The sequence below is a fragment of the Mus musculus genome, chromosome X (assembly GCF_000001635.26).
Source record: "Mus musculus strain C57BL/6J chromosome X, GRCm38.p6 C57BL/6J".
NCBI lineage: Eukaryota > Metazoa > Chordata > Mammalia > Rodentia > Muridae > Mus > Mus musculus.
In genome coordinates, this window is record NC_000086.7 from 69,543,188 (window position 1) to 69,565,875 (window position 22,688).

A 22,688-nucleotide genomic window follows, 5' to 3' on the forward strand; every position below is an offset into this window, starting at 1 on the left:
TATTTATTTATTTATTTATTTATTTATTTATTTATATTTCAAATGGTGTCCCCTCCTAGGCCCACTCCCAGAGTCCCCCCACATATACCCTTCTTTCCCTTTGTTTCTGGTATTATAGAGCAACAGTATACTCCATTTTGAATTGAATTGTTTTCTTGATAGTTTTTATTTGTTTTCTTTATTATATTTTGGTTAGTAGTCCTCTTACAGATATATAGTTGGTAAAAACCTTTTCCCATTCTGTAGGCTACTGTTTTGTCTGAATGACTGTATAATGTTCAGTTTCACAAGGTCCCATTTATTGATTGTTGATCTTAGAACCTGTGCTAATGGTGTTCTGCTTAGAATGTCTTCTGCTGTGGCAGTGAATTTAAGGCTATTTCCAACTTTCTTTTTTTCCCTTTTTTTATTAGAATAATTTCTTCATTTAAATTTCAACACCAAAGCTCCTTATACCCTCCCCCCACCCTGCTCCCCAACCCACCCACTCCTGCTTCCTGGACCTGGCATTCCCCTGTACTTGGGCATATGATCTTCGCAATATCAAGGGCCAACTTTCTCTTCTATCAGGATCAGTGTGTCTGGTTTAATGTTGAGGTCTTTGATCCACGTAGACTTGAGTTTTTTTTTGCAGGGTGACAAATATGAATCTAATTGGATTCTTTAACATGCAGACATAGAATATGACTAGCACTATTTTTGAAGATGATGTCTTTTTATCTTATGTATATTTCTGGCTCTTTTATTAAAAATATCAAGTATTCATAGGTGTGTGGATTTATGTCTGGGTCTTCAATCAAATTAAATTGATCAATGTGTCTGTTTTTGTAGCAATGCCATTCTACAAACTTGAAATTGGGGGTGGTGATACTTCTTCTAGAAGTTCTTTTATTATTCAGTATGACTTGGGGTTATCTTGGTGTGTGTGTGTGTGTGTGTGTGTGTGTGTGTGTGTGTGTATGTATGTGTCTCCATATGAAAAGGAAAACTGTTCATTGAAGAAGATCTGTGAAGAATTCTATGGGGTTCCAAATTTCTTTTCAATGTAAGATTTATGTTTTCCTCATGTAGCACACAAAGTATGAAATTACATGACAGTATGGTAATTTTAAAAAGCTTTCTTTATTGGTCTATCTAAGGCATCTATTTGAAGTGTTAATGTTAGGAAGCAGACGTCTATTAATTTTTTCTCCTCCCACCCCCATCTTTTTGTTACTTTAGACAAACAAAGGGGATGCCCTTGCCAACCGAGTCCAGAACACTCTTGGAAGTTATGATGAAATGAAGGATCTGCTATCTAACCATTCCAGTCAGAATCATCTGGTGGGCATTCCAAAGAATTCTGCACCCCAAACTCCCATCAGCAAAAGTGAAGCAAGCTTTTATCCAGAACAAAAAAATCGAATGATCCCATCTCACCAGGAGACTACCCACTCCTCAACACCGATGCCTCCACCTTCAGTCGTGATACTGAATTCCACTCTAATACACAGCAACAGAAAATCAAAATCTGAGTGGCCACGAGATAGTCATAACACTAGCCCTGCACAAGCAAGCCAGACCAGCAGTCAACCAAACAAGATGCAGACATCCACACAAGACCCACCTCAAACCAGACTGGAAGACTTCTTTGTCTACCCTGCTGAGCAACCCCAAATTGGTACAGTTGAAAAATCTAACCCATCTTCAAAGGAAGAAAATAACCCTAATTCAGGTGGAGAAGATACTTTCAAAGAAATTTTTCAGTCTAATTCACCAGAAGAATCTGAATTTACAGTGCAAGCACCTGGGTCTCCCCTAGTTGCCTCATCTTTATTAGCTCCCAGCAGTGGCCTTTCAGTTCCAACATTCCCACCAGGGCTTTACTGCAAAACAAGCATGGGACAACAAAAACCAACTGCATATGTAAGGCCCATGGATGGGCAGGACCAGGCAACTGACATCTCTCCAACACTGAAGCCTTCCATTGAATTTGAGAACAGTTTTGGAAACCTCTCCTTTGGATCACTATTGGATGGGAAACCCAGTGCAGTCAGTTCAAAGACTAAACTGCCAAAGTTCACAATCCTGCAAACAAGTGAAGTAAGTAATTTTTAAAGATTTTTTTTTATTTCATAGTTGGATTTTCTATTCTCTCTTGTCAACTACTTGCAACCTATTCGCTTTTCTTATTTGGCTGTGTGCATGGATGTCTTCAAGTTGATTTTGATACTTAATATATGGTAACTTGTGATCCAATTAAGTAACACACTGTAAATTTAGTTAAGCCTCCATAATTTGTAATGATAAATTGCATGATTGGGTTGAGTGAATGAAATAGGGTAGTTATAGAATGATTTTAGGAAATTAACCTTTAATAAAATTATGTACAACATAAAAGCATTTTTCTAGAATGAATGCCTTACTTTTTTTCTTTGAAACAGGACCTCGCATAGCCAAGGCTGGCATCAAATTCACAAAGAAAGAAAAATGATCTTAAACTCCTAATCCTTCCACCTCTCCCTCCCATGTACTCCAAATACACACCACACACACCACAATCCTCAGGGCCTAGCACTATGAGGCATTTAAAACACTTCTTTCATCTCTTGCGAGTCTGTTTAGAGGGGTATTATTTGGCAAGGTACTGATATTACCTTCTTATTCCCCAGTCTTCTTTCAGGTGCCACTTTCTTTCATAGATGCCCCCATAGCCCTTTTTATAATTACCTCTATCCTTGCTGTATGTTCAACCAAGTCTCACTGTGGTTAAAATGACTAATACTTTGTCTAGCTCAAGAAACATTGCCTATAAGTGAGAAGTCCAATGGGACCATAGCCTCTTACGAACAAACAGGTAATGACTATGACAGTCCTTATGGATCCTGAGTGGAGGATGTATATAAGACTGCTCCTGAGATGACTTCATGTAAACAGCTGCCCACTGCCATTTCAAGCATATAGTATCTAAGAAGCCACAACTTTTGGGTTAGATTTCTGTGACTGGTCACTAGAAGCTTGAAAAAACACAGGGGAAACATATTAACATTCTTAATCATTGAGAGTTATAAGCCTGAACTGTTAGACTTTCCAAGACAGTGCTGGGTAAATTACTGAAGCATGAGCCAATAAGCTCACACATCATACTTTAGCTTTTCATCTTTCCTTCATTCTCAGTATATATGTTAATGATGACTTTGGTGAACTGTACAAATACAAGGAAAGAGAGGCCTAGGGCATATGATTGCATTTTGTGAATCTGTGTTTTGATATTGTCTCATATTGAGGTGATTTTATTTTTGTATTATTCATGAAGTCTTGTCAAGGTTGCACTTACATATCTCTCTGATCTATCACCACTTCTCTACACCCAATGCCTTTTTCTGTGGATTGCTGGTACCTCTCCAAACAGAACCCCTCCCTTCTATCTTACATCTCTTCCAAACAGTCCTCTCTTTATGCAAGTCAGTCCCTTCTTTTGATTCTTCAATACCTTGTCATTACTATCAAAAAGAGTCCAGTGTTCTTAGTTCCATGTCTAAATTTCTTCACACTGTGACTTGACTTTTTCTCTCTGGTACAAAGGGAAGTGTTTGGTAAAAGATATGTCCTCAGTTCTACCTAATTGTATTTTTTTTCCTGCCTGTTTCTTACTCTGTTCTATTCTTATGTACTCATTAAGGAATCTTAATTTCTTCAGCATGTCTTAATATTGAGTTTTAATATAAAAGAACTAAATATGGATATGCTTTGAAAGAAGAGAACAATAATACGGAATTGAAATATCCTTTGAACCCTCCCTTGTCTTAGTATCTACTACTGTTCTCTCCTTACACTGCAGTGGCACTATTCAGGACTGACCTACAGGTAGTACTGCTCCATAAAGCAGTCTGCTAGGCTGTTCCATAACTCATTAACAGAGTGTCAGGTCACCCACCCAGTGGTATCCATTCTATTGTAAGCCTCACTCTTATAATTAACAAAATAGCTGACCCAGACACAGAAATAACTTCATGGTTTTTCCTCAATGCTGCAACACACTGAACAAGAGGTACATTTTCTAAGTGAGCTGGCATCATCTCTGGATATGATTGTTCAAGGAGCAGCCATGTGTATGCAGCCTTAGTGATAGTTCAAGTTGACTCTGGTTGAGCTTTCTCTATAAAATGGGTCAGCTGTAATAAAGTCATAATAGGAGATCAGTGAAGAGAGTGTGTATTTTAAAATAGAGGTCTCAAAGGATTTCAAATGTCTAAAGGGTGAAGTTTAGGGCCCTAAAATCAAGGAAATAGACAGATTTGAGGGGCAATGTGAACCAAAATTAGGAGGAAAGAAATTGAGATCTTAGAGAGCCCAACAGAGAACAGAGGAGGCTATAAATTGGAATGTGCACATAAATATAGACAGGATATAACATAGTGGAGCTTTGAACCTAATGGAATTTATGTGGCGAAAACTGATGAATTCTGAAAACTTACCCTATTAACTCTTGATGGACTTTTCAAAAGCATTTAGCTTCAGAATTCAGCTCCAGCTCAAGTCGCCAAAAATTTCAGTCACTGGATTCTGGATCCCTAGTCATTACAGCTATCTTTGATGAGTTGCAGTATTACATTGAATTACTGCTAACTCTTATCTACACAGCTATTTCAGTATTTGTCTAAGCATTTGCAGTTCTTTCCCTGACTTTAGTGACAAGAGCTGACATACATTAGTGAAGTTTATTTGGCCTGGTTAAGGAACAGGGAAAATTAAATGATAGTACTCATCCCACTAAACTGAGAGATACACAAATAATCAGATATGAGTCTTTACAAACGCACAAATTTATTTTTTTAAAAAACCTGATATGTATGTTTGTGTGTGTGTGTGTGTGTGTGTGTGTGTGTGTGTGTGTGTGAGCTTGTGCACCCATGTTAATTTAGGTCTATAATTATTGGGAAAAAATACTTCTGGTTTATAAAACCTTTCTTCACTTTTTAAAATTTCTACACTACATTAAGAAGACCAAATGTACAACCAACTTTATGGCAAAAGGTCAGCTGTCCAATTGGGACTTAACATTTACACAAATAATAAAAACACCATGTTAAAAATCTATTAACATTTTATGTCCCCAAAGAAGTGTAATGTATTATATAGTTGAGTACAGAAAAACTTTCTAGAAAATGTGTCTGAAAACAGTAAAAGCTTAATTTATACGCAATGACAACTGAAAGTTGATTGCAAATTATGTTTTTGTAAAAATGAAATTGCTAATAGATATTTATACATGATTCTGTTACAAATGTTCATTTTTATTGTATTTTCCATTTTATTTTACATTTTGCGTTATGATGAAAATATGCTCATGTGGATACCTTTGTAATTTTTTGCAAAGCCAATTTATTTTTATTTCTATTTTTATTAGATATTTTCTTTATTTACATTTCAAATGCTATCTCAAAAGTTCCCTATACCCGCCCCCACACCCTGCTCCCCTACCCACCCACTCCCACTTCTTGGCCTTGGCTTTCCCCTGTACTGTGGCATATATTTTGCAAGACCAAGGGGTCTCTCTTCCCAATGATGGCCGACTAAGCCATCTTTTGCTACATATGCAGCTAGAGACATGAGCTCTGTGGGTACTGGTTAGTTCATATTGTTGTTCCCCCTATAGGATTGCAGATCCCTTCAGCTCCTTGGGTACTTTCTCTAGCTTCTCCATTGGGGGCCCTGTGTTCCATCCTATAGATGACTGTGAGCATCCACTTCTGTATTTGCCAGGCACTGGCAAAGGCTCACAGGAGACAGCTATATAAGGGTCCTTTCAGCAAAATCTTGCTGGCATATACAATAGTGTCTGGGTTTGGTGGCTGATTAGATGGATCCCCGGGTGGGCTAGTCTCTGGATGGCCCATCCTTTCATCTTAGCTCCAAACTTTGTCTCTGTAACTCCTTCCATGGGTATTTTGTTCCCTATTCTAAGGAAGAATGAAGTATCCACACATTGGTCTTCCTTCTTCTTGATTTTCTTGTGTTTTGCAAATTGTTTCTTGGGTATTCTAAGTTTCTGGGCTACTACCCACTTATCAGTGAGTGCATATCAAGTGAGTTTACAAATGAGATATCTGGTATGACATGCTAAGTGTCTCAAATAACATTCTAGAGCATAGCACTAACAGAGAGTATCATCATCCTAATTTGCTTCACACACTTCTGTGCACTGTGATTAAGGTTAATGAAAGCTCCAGTTGGCTAACAACTCAGAGCTTTGGACAGAAGTTTAATGGGACTGATATATTTTAATGACTGTGTAGTTTTTTCACCTAGCTGTAAAATTTTGTTTACATTCATGATTCTGCCTCTTCTTGTTCAGTGAGCATTGTAATAGTATTTACTTTTAGTTACCATGGTAAACTTTTATCCCTTCTGTGAGTATTATCAAGAATACTGGGATCTCGCCAATGACAGTTTAGATGTGTCTGCAATACACATCTGGATAGTATCACATGACTATTGTCCATTCTTAGGGAAGTAAATTAGGATTGAGATTCAGCTTTAAGTGGCTTAATATACATCTTACAAGAACAGAATAGAGACACTCTGTATGGCCTTACACATTCAAGATGTGAAAAACTTTTCAACATTAACATGTGTGCACAGATGTGTAGAAAACAGAATGTTTTGTCCTCATACATGTGTGCTTGCTGTTTTATGTTTTTGGATGAAACATCCTAACTTGTTCATTCTTAGTGGCATTTACCATCATTTTCCCAAACACATAATTTCATGTTTTGCCTAATTTTAGTGTTTGCTGAAGCTAAATGAAGCCAGTATCATAGAGCACCTGAACAAGATATTAAAGAATAGCCTGCTTTTCTTGTGAGAACATTGATGCAGAGAGAGGAGTCATTTAGTATTGCTGTGTTTCAGTAATGAGGAAAGGGGTTCTGAGGTGAGAAGGCTGACACAAATTCCTAAAATAATTGGACTGTTTTATAAGACATTGGAATATGGGAATATCTAGACAAAGTTTCACAGAGAATGATTGAAATATTTTGAACTTGGTCTTGAATGCTAAATCAAATTACAAATCTGGATGTCACACCATATACATTCATATCATTAATAGAGGGAATGACATATACAAAACTGGAAGATAATAAAAATGCTAAATATTCTGGGGAAAGACATGTTTGTCTACAACTAAAGGTTTGGAGGAAATAGAGCTAAACAACAATAACAACAACAATAAACAATAATGATATTTACCTTGAATGTATAGGCAGTGTGGCAACCAGGCACAATAAAAGTATACACTAGATACTTCAGATTCTCTGACTTAATGGGTAATCAGGGAACTCTTAAAAGCCAAAATGAGCCTTCTTATTGGTTGTCCAATATAATATGGTAATCCTTGATACTATATATATATATATATATATATATATATATATATACATATACATATATATATGTATATATATGTGTGTGTGTGTGTGTGTGTATACCAACAAAAATAAACACTGTAGGTAATACTATGTATTTGTGCATACACATAAACACATATGTATATATGTAGCAATGATAACGTAAAAGAAACTATCAGTTTTGAGTAAAGGACATGGGATGGGGTTGGAGGAGGAAAGGGAAGGAGGAAAGTGATGTAAGTCTATTTAATTTATGATGTATTTTACAATTGCACCAGGAAGTTTGAGTCACCTGTGTTTGTTCTCCACTTCCTTATAAAAAAGAAAATCACATTTCTTCTTTTCTAAACTGCAACTTTTCCTCTGTAAGATTTCTCAAAGCTCTTGCCAAGAAAAAGTGTGTATGCCCGCTGCTCATTCATTTTGTCCTTCAATTGGCCATTAGAACTAATCAAACAGTGGTACGTAGAAACACTGGCATTAACACCATTTTGCTTTCCTGATTTTCTCTTTCTTGTTTCTCCAAGTCCCACTGTTTTCTCATATGCAGCATTTTCTTTAGAATATAGCCAGCAGCCTCCTGAGAAACTGTTAGCCATATCAGCCTTTCATTTCTCAAAGTTACATGACTGTTACTTTCCATACATTACTCTTGGTGTTATTTGTTTTTATATCTGTTGTCATTGCTAGTATTTGTGTGTGTGATTGAAAATAAGTCAAAAAATTATTTAATCCTCATTCTGTAATACAACTTCAAGTGTGTTTTACAAATGTAAGTGATCACCATTGCTAATGATAAAACTTAAAACATGACAATTTATTCAGCTCAGTGATTCTTCATGAGACAAATGAAAGCAAATATTTCTATGAGGGAATATGTGATATAGTCACAAAGCATGACTTCAATGATTTATGCTGGCATATGGGATCTACTGGATTTTCTTGGTTTGTGAATTTGAGAGTTCTTTTTACCGTTCTGGACTTCCTGTCACACAAGATTACACTAGTTCCTCGGTGAATTCAACTCATCTCTAGATCACTGAAGGTACATTTCCCCTTGTCAGGTAAGCCTACCTCAATTTTGTTTGTAAAAGTAAGTTTAGCCAGTCCCTTCCAGTTTTCCAAGGTTATCCACATGGGGACAGAATGGGGGCATGTCGCCCTTTATACTCCTCATTACCACCTTTTACAATAATCTAGGAGCAACCGACACTAGGCAAATATGAGAAAACTGAGTATATTTTGGTAATAATTTGAAATTAAGCCTAGAGCATTATTAAATCTCAACTTTTTAATAATAGGTATATTCTATATTTCATCCAAAAGTAATAAGCTGTGGAATCATCAAAGCCTTGTATTCCTTTGTTAACATTCACTAAAATAATGGCAGATAGAAAAATATCTATTTTCATCTAAGAAAATATTTGTACAGGTTCAGTATAGAGTGACATGATAAATATTCTTAATGTGTGTTCCAAATCATCCTGTTATCACTGGATACATTGATTAGTTCAGTACTTTCTGAGACAGCCAAAAAAAAAAAGGGTACCATCATTCTGTGTTAAAGAATAAGAAAAATTGGTAGGTAGATAACCATATTGATCCCACTAAAAGAGTAAATACAAAGGGCTCTAGATATGAGTTATAAAATTTTTTATGGGTGCTATAAGTCTGTTTAGTACTTATAATTACTATGAAAGCAAATAATCTTTAATTAACCAACATTTTTAAAAAGGAGTAGGGATTTCTTGTCTTTTGTTTATTAGATATTTTCTTTATTTACATTTCAAATGTTATCCCGAAAGTTCCCTATACCCTTCCCCTACCCTGCTCCCCTACCTACCCACTTCCATTTCTTGGCCCTGGTGTTTCTCTGTACTGGGGAATATAAAGTTTGCAATACCAATGGTCCTCTCGTCCCAATGATGGCCAAATAGGCCATCTTCTGCTACATATGCAGCTAGAGACATGAGATCTGGGAGTACTGGCTAGTTCATATTGTTGTTCCCCCTATAGGATTGCAGATCCCTTCAGCTCCTTGGGTACTTTTTCTAGCTTCTCCATTGGGGGCCCTGTGTTCCATCCTATAGATGACTGTGAGCACTCATTTCTGTATTTGCCAGGCACTGGCAAAGACTCACAGGAGACAGCTATATAAGGGTCCTTTCAGCAAAATCTTGCTGGCATATGCAATAGTGTCTGGGTTTGGTGGCTGATTATGGGATGGATCCCAGGGTGGAGTAGTCTCTGGATAGTCCATCCTTTCATCTTAGCTCCAAACTTTGTCTCTGTAACTCCTTTCATGGTTATTTTGTTCCCTATTCTAAGGAGGAATGAAGTATCCACACGTTTTTCTTTCCTCTTCTTGATTTTCTTGTGTTTTGCAAATTGTATCTTGGGTATTCTAAGTTTCTGGGCTAATATCCACTTATCAGTGAGTGTATATCTAATGACTTCTTTTGTGACTGGGTTACCTCACTAAGGATGATATCCTCCTGATACATCCATTTGCCCAAGAATTTTATAAATTCATTGTTTTTAATAGCTGAGTAGTACTCCATTGTGTAAATGTACCACATTTTCTGTATCCATTCCTATATTGATGGACATCTGGGTTCTTTCCAGCTTCTGGCTATTATAAATAAGGCTGCTATGAACATAGTGGAGCATGTGTCCTTATTACCAGTTGGAACATCTTCTGGGTATATGCCCAGGAGAGGTATTGCTGGATCTTCCACTATGTACAGTTTTCTGAGGAACCTCCAGACTGACTTCCAGACTGGTTGTACAAGCTTGCAATCCCACCAACAATGGAGGAGTGTTCCTCTTTCTCCACATCCTCACCAGCATCTGCTCTCACATGAATTTTTGATCTTAGCCATTCTGACTGGTGTGAGGTGGAATCTCAAGGTTGTTTTGATTTGCATTTCCCTGATGATTAAGGAGTAGTTTTGACTACCAAATTGAGTTTATAATATGGGTAACAATGCCTATTCCTTGTAATATAATGTCTCATCTTCTTTTACTCCTAACAGGACCTAAAATTATCATTATTCACTTTTCACGTATGAAAAACGAAGTCTCAAAGCAACTAAGTTTCATTAGATAAAATCACACAGCTGTAGAGGTCAACAGATTTGGACATGCTGGACCCGAAATCTAGGTGCAAATTTCCCTTTCTTTGATTTAGTAGAAGGTATAGTAATGTATACACACTGGTTACTTTTCTAAAACTATCTTCTTTGTTACACATATGGGGCACAGATAGAATGAGCTTAATTCAGGCTAACTGAAAATTCCCTGGGGTTTATATTTCAAAAGTCTGGGATTGAACATACCAAAAGAGCAGTTTTTCTCATGAAAACAGGTTACAATCACATGTTTTTCATTTATAAATATGTTAAGAAGCTGTGCTTTTGCCATAATCTTAAATGAGTAACATATGACACAACTTGTTAGAGGACATGTTTTGGTTCATAGGGTTTCAGAGGTTCTGTCACTTTGGTGGGATAACTTTAACAGTATGTCTAAATAGCACATCTAACACCCAAACGTTTTGTGCCCAAAATCCCAACATTATTATGATAAATCTAGGTACATATGAAGGACTAATAAAATTTGAACCCAAGTACAAGCAATTTGAGGGGATAATATTTCTCTCAAATACTGGAGCTCCTCAAATACATTAATTTCACAATTTAGTATATGTGCATGATAAATGTACTTAGTAAGGAATAGTCACTGATTTATTTTTATAAATAATAAATAGATAAATCGCACAGTACAAAGGAATGTTGGAAAGTGATGAGCTGTCTACTTCATAAAATACCTGTGTGAGTAAGAATACTTATGTTCTTAGGTGGTATAGAATGAAAGAGTGGTAGGAGAAAAAGACCTTCTTTGCTAATGGCTTTAAAGCTGAAGGGAAGTTGAAGTAAGGCTTTTGAGTAATGCATGTGTTGATGGAAAAAGTGTATCTTAGCCATCTGACATGAACTGTATAAAGACCCAGCTTCCTATGATATAAAGGTACCACAGCAGCTCACTGTCTCAAATGGGCGTCATAATGGAATTTTAAAAGTATTGCAATTTTATTGAAAGGGTCAGTATTGGCTGCCATATCACATAGTTTCGGGAATCACTGTTCAGATGGAATAGCTTGTGAGTAATAAGTTCGGGAGCTGGGTAAAAAAGTGGCACTATCTTGAAAGTACAAGTGTCCTTTGATCTTTTTGTTGTATTCATCCAGGACTTCATATATGGTTATTAAAGTGATTTTCTTTTTCCTTTTCCTTTTCCTTTCCTTTTTCTTTCTCTTTCTTTTTTTGTCTGAGCAGCACTAACAGTCTGCCCAAGAAACTGGCAATAATGTTATCCTGAAAATTAAGGCATTCAAATGGTCTTTCTGTAGCTATACTTGTTTATTGGAATAAATGTAGCCTTCAGATTCTTGTTAAGACAGAAGAATCTAATTTCCCTTCTCACTCAAGGTTAATAGGTAAAATGGATTCACAGTACTGACTTTAGTCTGAGTCCACAATGTATCTTGGATATGTGTAGATTAAAATAGTCTTTTGAATGATATGGAACATTTTGTCCAAGATCAAACAGAGTATAATGGCACATTTCAAGTTTTCAATTGGATTCTTATCCCATGAATTATATGCACTTGTAGGAAGACTACTTAAACAACTGTTTTATAAAGCCCTACATTTCTTTTATGCCTTATTGTTTTTCATCCACTCAAGAAACATTTATTAAGTGCCTATTGTTTTAGATACTATGCTAGGAAATAGAATTCTAACTTTATAACTTCTCTCTGTTGATAGTTTAAATTCGAAAACATAGCAACAAGATGGTTAAAAAAATACATAGGAAAGTTGGAAAAGAGGGTTTTTAATCTTCTGAGGGAGCAGAGAGGGTGTCTAAGAATTTCTGGGGTATTTCAGAAGGCTTTTCCAAATAACATTTATGCTAGGTCTTGAACTAGGCTGTGGCATTTTCATGATCCAAACTCAAAACAAGTTAAAAGCGGGCTTGATGATGCTGGAAACTCATAATATGAAATAATTTTGGAAGAGATCTGAGTAGAAATAGCTGGAAAAATCAAGAGTACTGTGCCAGTTCCTGGTAATAAGGCAAATTTTTAATCCATTTGAAGATATCAAATTGAAGCTTGGTGAGTGGTGTCTTTAGAAAAGTCATGTTAGGAAGAAAATGGCAAGAGAATGGGATGAAGGATGTCAGAAGCCTCTGAAGGCTGCTAAGACTAGAGACAGATCAGTCAATAAGCTGTTGCAATATGCTAGGAAAGAATGTTAGCAATTTGAACTGGAACCATTTCTGAGGTAGACTTTTAAGGTTGATTCAATAGGATCAAGTAGCCAATTAGGTAGGCTATTAAGAGCAAGCCAGAAGAGAGGTAGAAAAGGATGTTGAGGTTGTACAAGGTAGTAGTACCATTACACAAGATTTCTTTATATTCAGATCTTCAAAAAGTAGGTAGGTTTTCATTGTTATCTTTTTTTATTACCATACCATCATGATGTCATAGGTATTAATATTGTTATGTAAATGGTTACATGGTACTTCTTGTGTAACGCTATATGCAAATTAACTTGATTATTTTTATGCATCCATGAAGGATTTATTCCCCACAAATGACAGTTTTTATTGGACCATGAGAAACTAATAACTCATCTCAGGAGAATTTTATAGGAGTTTACAAACATCAGAAATTATATTGAATAATTTCAGAAAAAAGAAAACCATGGGCATGAAGGCTTTTTGATTTAGTGATAGTTGTGACCTTTCCTATTGCTTTTCCTAGCATTCTCTCTTTTAGACTGAAGCTGCCAGCAAGAGGTACAGGCTTAGAATGAAGATTCATGTTACCATTGCACTCGGCCTCAACCCACTTGATGGAAAATTGTGGGATAAATTATGTCCTTGGAATTTGATGGAGTTAGTATAGGGTTACTTCACCCAACAGTATAAAATGTTATCTCAAATATTGCTTGATACATTTTGTAATTATGGTCATTGAATCCCAGTAAGGTCTGTGAGTTTTGGTAGTAAAAGCTGGACAAAACAATACAATTGAGTGTGTAACATTTTTAGAGTCTGCAGTTTGTTGGATTGTGATTTTCTAATATATGGAAATTAATTATAATGTGCTGCTTAAGTTTGCTAATCCACACCTGTGGTTTTGAAACTCTCTCTTTAATGTCTATACATTTTCTTTTTTTTTTTTTTTCAATAACTTAATTTATTTCCCCAATTTTGGCTCCTCAAAATAAGTTCTAACAATCAGGGAATTAAATACAATCTGGTCAAGCCAGAGCTTCCCTTCCCAAACAGATGCTCTTGTAATCAGAGACCCGAGAATGCTTTGGGTAAACAAATTCCATCAGTGAGAGGACACCCTACTCTAAATGGGAGAAGAGGTCCAACACATGTTCAAGCCCAAGAGATGGTGACCATGTTACAGGTCGAGGACAAGGATGACTGCCACACATTCAGGCAAGGTCTCTCAGTAAATCCTGATCCTCTATGAATCCCCATCTCCTCCCCCATTCCAAAACAACAGCCCTGCTCAGTGGTACAGCAACATCTCCCTTTCCCTACCTGCTGGTAAGAGAAGACTACACAAAGAAACCAAGGTCAAACAAATATAGAGGGTAGCCTAGAAAAGATAATGGTGATTCCAGCCTCCCTGGGAAGAACAAATGGCAGAGGACACAGGAAGAGAACAAATTAACATCTACACAGGCAAGAGAGGGCAGAGGCCAAGGGAAAGAATGGAGTGAAACACCAATTCTGCGAGTCTTCCTAGATGAGCTATATCTCTCTCTTCCCTGGCATGAAACCAACAACAAGCAAACATACACTTCCTTCAGAGGCCAGGGCCTCTGGGAGGAGTATCTCATTTAGTCCAAGATACCATGGTCATCTTCAAGTCCCCTGAAGACGCCACTCTTAAAATGAAGGACATGGAATGTGCTTCATGAATCCTTCTGGTACTAACATGCTAGAACTCTAAAGGCCACACATATACACAGAAGAATACAGACTCTCAAGCAGACAGCCTGAGTTTGAGTCTCTGTTCCGCTATCACCAGCTATCAGAGTTTAGGCTAAATTCCCATTGCCTCAGCTTACTGCCTATAACAGAAGAGAAAACGTCTTTTTATCTTATGGACCTATCAGGATAAAATGTATACTTAATAACTATAAGCCTTCAGCTAATGGATGGATCATAGGGCTCCCAATGGAGGAGCTAGAGAAAGTAGCCAAGGAGCTAAAGGGATCTGCAACCCTATAGGTGGAACAACATTATGAGCTAACCAGTACCCCGGAGCTCTTGACTCTAGCTGCATATATATCAAAAGATGGCCTAGTCGGCCATCACTGGAAAGAGAGGCCCATTGGACTTGCAAACTTTATATGCCCCAGTACAGGGGAATACCAGGGCCAAAAAGGGGGAGTGGGTGGGCAGGGGAGTGGGGGTGGGTGGATATGGGGGACTTTTGGTATAGCATTGGAAATGTAAATGAGTTAAATACCTAATAAAAAATGGAAAAAAAAAAAAAAAAAAAGAAATTGTCACTTTTTACAGTGGAGAATACAGAAGCCAAATAGGTTTTACTAAAATCCTTTTATTGTAACTAATTATGAAATCAAAATTTTAGAACTCTATTCCCAAATCCATGCAGTTAGTTAAAAGGTGGATAAAAGTCAACTCTTTACGTAATAGTTTATATTCATTAATACACAGTTGAAATTGGACTATGTCTAGAAAATGGAGTAATCATTTTCTTTTTGAGTGGGGCCTGGGGAATGGTGGCAATACTGGTGATAACAATGGCCCCATTTATGCAGTGAAAGTATCTTGACACAAGAAGAACTTCACAAGTTTACTGGCTCATTAACAACACATTTTCAATCTTCTGGTCTGCACATTACTTATGCTGGAAAGCCTTTCAGGGCCACAGATAGAACCTTGACCTTAAAATGTGTGCTTCAAAAATAAGTAGAACTTGACACTTGACTGTTTTACATACTTTAAATCTATAGATGTTAGTTCTTTTTTACTATATTTTTGGAAACATGAGTCCAGCCATTTAAGAAAACATCTCACATTTGTATTTTGAATTAGACCTTAGTGCCATTTGAAAGTTTAACAATGATATCTAGCTGCTGCCTATTTTGGAACCTTCTTGGAATTACACATTAAAGGGTAACATGACTGAAAGACTGAGGCCAGTGCCCCCCCCACACACACACACAAACACACACACACACACACACACACACATGCACACACACAGTGAAAGAGAGTGAGAGAGAGACAGAGACACAGAGACACAAAGACATACAGACAAAGAGAAAGATAGGCAGGCAGAGGAAAATAAAGAGAGAGGGTGAGAGAGGGTAGGGGGAGAGGGAGGGAGAAGAAGGGGAAGAAAGCAGGGTGGGGGCAAAAGCTGTGGCTTTGTTTATGTAAACCTCAGGTCACTTCTGAAACAGAGTTCATCAAAACCTATGACAATATTTTTATGCTTATATAGTAATACTTTGGAACACTGAAAGACATTGCATTGAGAAAAAAGTGATGAAAAGGTGGATCTTGTTTATTACTTTTAATTACAAAATGATTTGTTATACAATTTATATAGGTAGATGAATATATTTATAAATCATAAAATCACATACATATAAAAGCTATATAAAAGCTAACAAAGACCGTACTTGTTCACTGTTAAGGAGAGATTCATGTTAATTTCAATAACAATAGAATTGAAATTCAAAATGGTACAAGTTAAAAAGGTTTAACTAATAGGTGTCTAAAATTCCATCTTCATGAATCAAGAGGATATGGTACTAGAGCTAGAAAGAACTATGCTTATTTTACTACTATTCTGTAGTTCATATTTTGGATCGCCATTTAATTTATAAACCATATTTATTTCAATAATTAGTATTAACTTTCTCTGCAGTGGTCATTATAATTACCTTTAAATTTTAAGTGGGATAAAGATGTCTTAAGAACATGCTTTTAGATGGGCAGTGGTGGTGCACACCTTTAATCTCAGCACTTGGGAGGCAGAGGCAGGTGGATTTCTGAGTTTGAGGCCAGCCTGGTCTACAGAGTGAGTTCCAGGACAGCCAGGGTTATACAGAGAAACCCTGTCTTGAAAAAAAGAAAAAAGAAAAAAAAAGAAAAAAGAAAAAAAGAAAAAAAGAAAAAGAAAAGGAAAGAAAAGAAAAGAAGAGAAGAGAAAGGACATGCTTTTAAAGGAGTCTTATTTATTTTCAATTTTTCCTTTAATTTTTCATCATGTAGCATTTAGAAGATCTTGAAGAATGAAAAAACAATGAGAGAATGACTTTCCAGATAAATGGAATGGATTCTTAGCTGATTATATGGCATCCTGTACAACTGAAACTTTCTTGATGGCAAATGGGAGGCCTACTCCCCATGAATATGACCAATCAATTAAAATTTTATTAGCACAAACTTGAATGCTGCCTTAGTCTAATTCTCATTTTCTTTTTGTTACCTGCCTTCCTGAATGTGTAAAGCCCAAGGTTATATGGCAGTCAACTATAAGCTTTATCACTTCCATTCACTGGAGGAGGCATATTTGTAAATTCTGAGTGTCATTTATGTGACATCTGATTTCAATTATAACTCAGCAGGTGATTATTTCCTTACATATATACAAGTCAAAACTAGTTTATAAATACCATAGGAACTGTAATGCTGAAAAAGCACTCATATCCCCAAGGAAATCAGTAGTCTTAAATATAAAAGCAATATAGCTAGCCTTTTCTTGGCCACTGTGAACAATAAAAGTAATTTTCTGGAAAAATTGATCCAGTTATTCATTCGGCCAGTTATTAATATTGGGCACATCAATATGCATATTATAGTTCTAAACTTTATTAGGGCTCAAAAATGTTAAAAGACATGATAATTTTTCATTGATTTCAGTTAGAGTTAAGGTTACATCTATTCTCACTAACATGATTTTGTAACTGAATGAATCTCATGGTCATCATATATATGGCTACAATTAAACAATAATCATAATAAAATAGGTATGTGGAAGTGTGATAACAAGGTGAAAATATAAGACGAATATATGCCCAAGACTTTTTTATCTGGGATTTTTGATTGACTAGAGAATCCTTTGAACCTCACCAAAATTCATACTAAGGAGTTTTATTAAGTACAACAACTTGCTAAGTGAACAAATCAACACACCAGTAGGATTTTGTCAAACTTCTATTATATCTACATTTTATACTATATATTTGAATGAGATAATACTGAAAATAGTTGTAATTTCCATTTAAGAAATTTAAGTATTATAGGGAGAAATACAAACATACCACCACCACCACCACCAAAGCAAGGTAAATTATCAGGGTTTCAATGCCAGTGGAGCCCATATGAACAAGTTATGCATGCAGGCAAAGAAAAAACAGGATGAAAATAGATCTATGATGTTTGTTGGGAAGTATTGAACCTCACCAAACTATATAAAGGCAGTAGAAAAAGACATGGTCCTTCATAAATGTATGGAGTCTTAGAACTCTTCAAAGTGCATTTAAATTATCTAGCTCCTCTCCTTAGAAAAAGTGGAGCTATAAAAACATTGTTTTAGAATTTCCTGAAGATAGCCTATGGTTCTTTATGAGACTCTGTGCACTGATGCTTGACATCATTCTTGAACAAGGACTTGGGCAAGAGTCAGAGCCATATTCACAGCTCAACTCACTTCCTTTAGCCGCTTGTTTTGGGCAAATTTCAAGTTCTTACAGTCTGTTTTCTTCTATGTTAGATATAGATAACAATAACCTCTCAGTGAGTTTGGCACTGAATGTATTAATAGGAATTATTTAGTCACATTGTCAAACACTAAACCTATTTTCCTATTCTCAATACCTACCATACTTTTATGTATTTCCACCAAGGACAAAGGAATTGTCTACATTGCTAGACTGTTGTTGAGTGCTGTTATTTCTCATGCTGCCCAACCCAACAGATCAATTTGGATTTAAAAAAAAAAAACAACCTCAAAATGTTAAAAATTATGAATATTCAGAGAAATATTAGCTGAGGAAATATAAGCCCACTCTGAATTCTTAGAATAAGACAACCAATCAAAAAACAAGCTGAAATGTTTAATTAGCATAGTGTTGATCATAATGGGTTAAGGATACATGCATGGATATGTTCATGTACAGGAATATTAGAATGTTATAAATTGGACATTAGTGGTATCTTATTTTAGTCTCCCTATTAGCAGGCTTCAGGCTTTCATACTTCTTCTGCATCCCTGCTAATGGATTTAAAAATGGATTGTCCATGGTTTATACTGACTCACTAATGAACAGCTGGAGATTTATGGTCCCCCATCCATTCCTACCAGTAGTATAGTAAAGACAGCAAGATCAGCAGTTCAAGGCCAGCCTGGATAACATGAAATTCTATTTCATTGAAGAACAATAATATTTTTAAAATTCGTGTAGGAACATACATATTTACAGAGAAACTAGTGTATATGCATGCACACAATCATATGTAAAAACAGGGTTGCAGCAGATGACACATACTGCAGTTGTTATACAAAGTGATGATGTAGGTACCTTTATAAACATGACATTTGATATGGAAATTAAAGGAGGGCAACAGTGGGTGGTTAGCTTTAAAATCAAGTTATTCAGCTGGTCATTATACAGGTGACTCAGATTGGCTTTGTATACTGTGAACATGTTGATTCCTAAGCTTAAAAATATGCAAACCCAATTTTAAGCAAAGTGGTGGAATTAATACTCATTATATACACAAAGCCCTTCTATTGAGCTTTTCATTGCTTTGTAGTTATTTTCTCCAAAATAAAATGCGTAATTATTTGAATACACTTTTAGCACACACACCATGTGGGCTAAGCTTGCTCTTGACATCTAAAGTCCTTGGAATGAAAGTGCAAATAGCCCCCCTGCTACCATGGTACCCGTCAAGTGTCATGTGAACCTTAGCCTCCCAAGTTTCAAGAGAAATAAAAGATTGTCAGATCAGCCTGCTCCTGAAAAAGAAGCAATATGCAAGACCTGGAGAGCAGCAAGGAGGTCTTGCCAGAAATGAGGCAACCAGTAGGTATTTGTTTCATGGAAAAAAGGGTGGATGGGCGAATGTATGGGTAGATGGTTAAGCAAATCTAATGATACAGTAAGATTAGGATCTATATACTATTTTTTTAACCAAAGCATAGTTGTTTACATGAGAAAGGAAATCTTTTTTTAAAGAACAAAATACTTGTGATTTGTTGTGCCAAAATTAATTCTCAATACTGTATTGTACACTTATAAGATGCTTCCTAAATTACTATTGAAGCGAGCTGATTTTGTCTTGCTTTTACTTGAGAAAATCCAAAATGCTGGTGATTTGAGTAAACAGCAATTGGTAAGTATTGTGTATTTGAAGACTGTGTCAGAGAACAGTGAGTGATACATAATAACTGTAAATCATATGATTCCCATTTTCATTATTAGAGGGAATCATTTTCTAGAGAGTCAAGAATGTTGGAGGATATGTGATGTATACCAAACTGCATTCCTGGTGAGCTAGTGGGAAGAATAACAGAGATAACTATTACCATCTAGCTATTCTAGGTAGTGGTTCATGAGTTTTGTGCAAGTTACTTATATACTGACTAACTTACATCTAGTCGCCAAACCTTTAAGTACATCTCAGGTATGTCAGAGGGAGAAATAATCCTCAATTTACTTTGGTTTTTAAGAAGTTCTGAGAAATTTTCCCATGGTTCTAGATGTATAAGTGCTGTATATATTGTAAATTGTCTTATATGTATATGGTGATTTCAAATATCTGATGTAGAGCCCTCTAGATGTTTTTGCCTGTTCAATCAAAATACATATTCTTTTCAGTATTTATGAATATGAAAGAGTAATTTTGCATTGCACTCAGTGACTGAATTGTTGACAGTTGAAGTTAAACCATCATGCTTTGAGCTCTAGCTTTGGATATTCATAAACTTCTAGAGTTACTAGTATGGATTTCATTGAATTCTTGTGAGCTGGGAAACTTGGAGTGGTTTCAAGTTGCTATTATGGTAATTCTGCCAATGTGCATTTAGCACTGGTATTAGGTGAGTAGCATGTCTTTGGTTATGTATCTAGGTCCTATTTTCACCTATCTATTGAAGAAGTATTAAGTACAGATTTAAATTCTATGATTCCTCAAATAGACTGTCTTCCATAAAATACAATCTTTCTCTTAACAAGCCCTATGACACTCTTTTCAAAGCACTAGATATGGATAATTAGAAATATACCTAGGGTATCTCTTCTTATAAAACATATTACCTAGTAGAACCACGCTTTCTGTTTGGCTTTTCACTATCCAACTAAATTTGTTTCTGGTATACATTAAATCCAGGTATGCCAAATTCTTCAGAAGTTGCTCTGGGAAGGTCTGTGTTGATATGTTAAATGAATTAGGTATGTCAGCAATTTAGAAATTTAGATATGGAAGACAATAAAAGATTTAAGGGTATTATCAATGAAAAGGAATCTATGGAGGATATTTTTATTAAGAGTATGGTCACTATGGTTATAAAATAATGAGTATAATCACCCTTCACTAATCAGAATGATTCTCACTTAAGAAACAGGCTTTTGAATGCTGATTTCTTTGTATTTAGCAAGGCCAAATAATTTTAATTCTGCTGGAAGAATTGGTTATCTTTAACTTTGTGCCTTTAGCTTTAAATTGTGCATAGTCGTGTACTATTATGTGGAAATTCAAAGAGATTTTGTAGACAGATAACATAAATTTCTTTAAAATGGCTTTAAACACATATATTGAAAGTTTGACGGATAAAGAAATCATGCATAAATTAATGATCAGAGGCTACACTTATAGCCTGGGCCCTCCATTTAAAGCACAAATTCCTGAAACTACTTAAAATAACTGTCAGCAACAGGGACCAGAGGATAAAGGTGATGGCTGCCAAGTCTGATGACCTTAATTTGATTCCTGAAACTCACATGGTGGAAGGAGAGAACTGATTTCTGGAAATTGTCCTGCAGCCTCCACTCACACACCTTGACATGTTTGTATGCACAAATGCACATCCAACACACACAGAGACATATGCAAAAATAAATATAAAATAGGCTTTCAGCAACTTTGAACAACATAATACCTGGCCACCTCTATACCCGACTTCTTCTCTTTGGAGCAGAGCACCAAAGTTTTAAAGTGAGCTTCATGGTGCAAACTGGTGTGCAAAACAAGCATAGGAAGAAAAACAATATCAACTAACTGAACCTCTCAATGATCTGAGGGACTAAACCACCAACCAAAGAGCATACATCTGCCAGTCCAAGGCTACCACTAGATATGTAGCCGAGGACAGCCTTATTTAGTGTCAATGTGGTGGGCACTTAGTCCTGTTAATGTTTGTTGCCCCAGTCAAGGCGGATGCTAGAGGGGTGAGGCTGGAGTGGGTAGGTGGGCAGAGGAATACCCTCTTAGAGGCAAAGGAGAAGGGGGATGGGATGAGGATTTGCAGAGGGGAAACCAGGAAGGGGGACAACACTTGAAATGTAAATAAATAAAATAATCAATAAAATAAAAAAACCAAGCATTTGTAAGCTAAATAAAAATTTACTTGCAATTATTTTGTGAAATAGAAATAAAATCATTTTGACTGAAAATGTGAAATGTCAGGTAGATTTAGTTTTCTCACCTGGACCCATGTGGTAGAAGGAAAGAACCATATGATTATTGCATTGGTATATTGTGGAAAACAATGGAAATATTTATCTTTTAATTAAAATTGCCATCTTTTAACCTTTGTCTTATTACAATTCATTTTCCATAAGTATTATCTCTATTATATGTTAAGATAATAAAGTAGTTAAATTCTGAATTCTAACTGCCAGTTTGAAATTAATGTATACTTGTTGAAAAGCATCTCTCTCTCTCTCTCTCTCTCTCTCTCTCTCTCTCACACACACACACACACAAACACACACACACACACACACACATACACACACACTAGTACATAGTGAGTGGGCATCCACCACTGTGTGTTAGGTTGTATATGTGAGTTCATTTTCATCAAGTGTTGGTTAAACTGCTCCCAGCCAAGGATAATTTAAAAAGAAGAGGAGTATATATAATCAAATAGGAACAAAAATACCTTCATCAAATAGAGAACCTGAAATCTGTGAAACTTGACTTCTTTTTGTGTGT

At 36.1% G+C, this 22,688-nt stretch overlaps 1 protein-coding gene across 8 annotated transcripts in view; it reads left to right on the top strand.

Annotated features, from left to right (window-relative positions):
- The window catches only part of Aff2 (AF4/FMR2 family, member 2), a 511,865-nt gene that overhangs the window by 182,998 nt on the left and 306,179 nt on the right, over positions 1-22,688 (top strand). For all 8 annotated transcript variants that reach the window (XM_006527821.4, XM_030251226.1, XM_006527820.4 and 5 more), the window contains exon 3: positions 1,222-2,082. In XM_006527821.4, the coding sequence (XP_006527884.1) occupies positions 1,222-2,082 (861 nt within the window). The remainder of the gene's footprint in view (positions 1-1,221; positions 2,083-22,688) is intronic.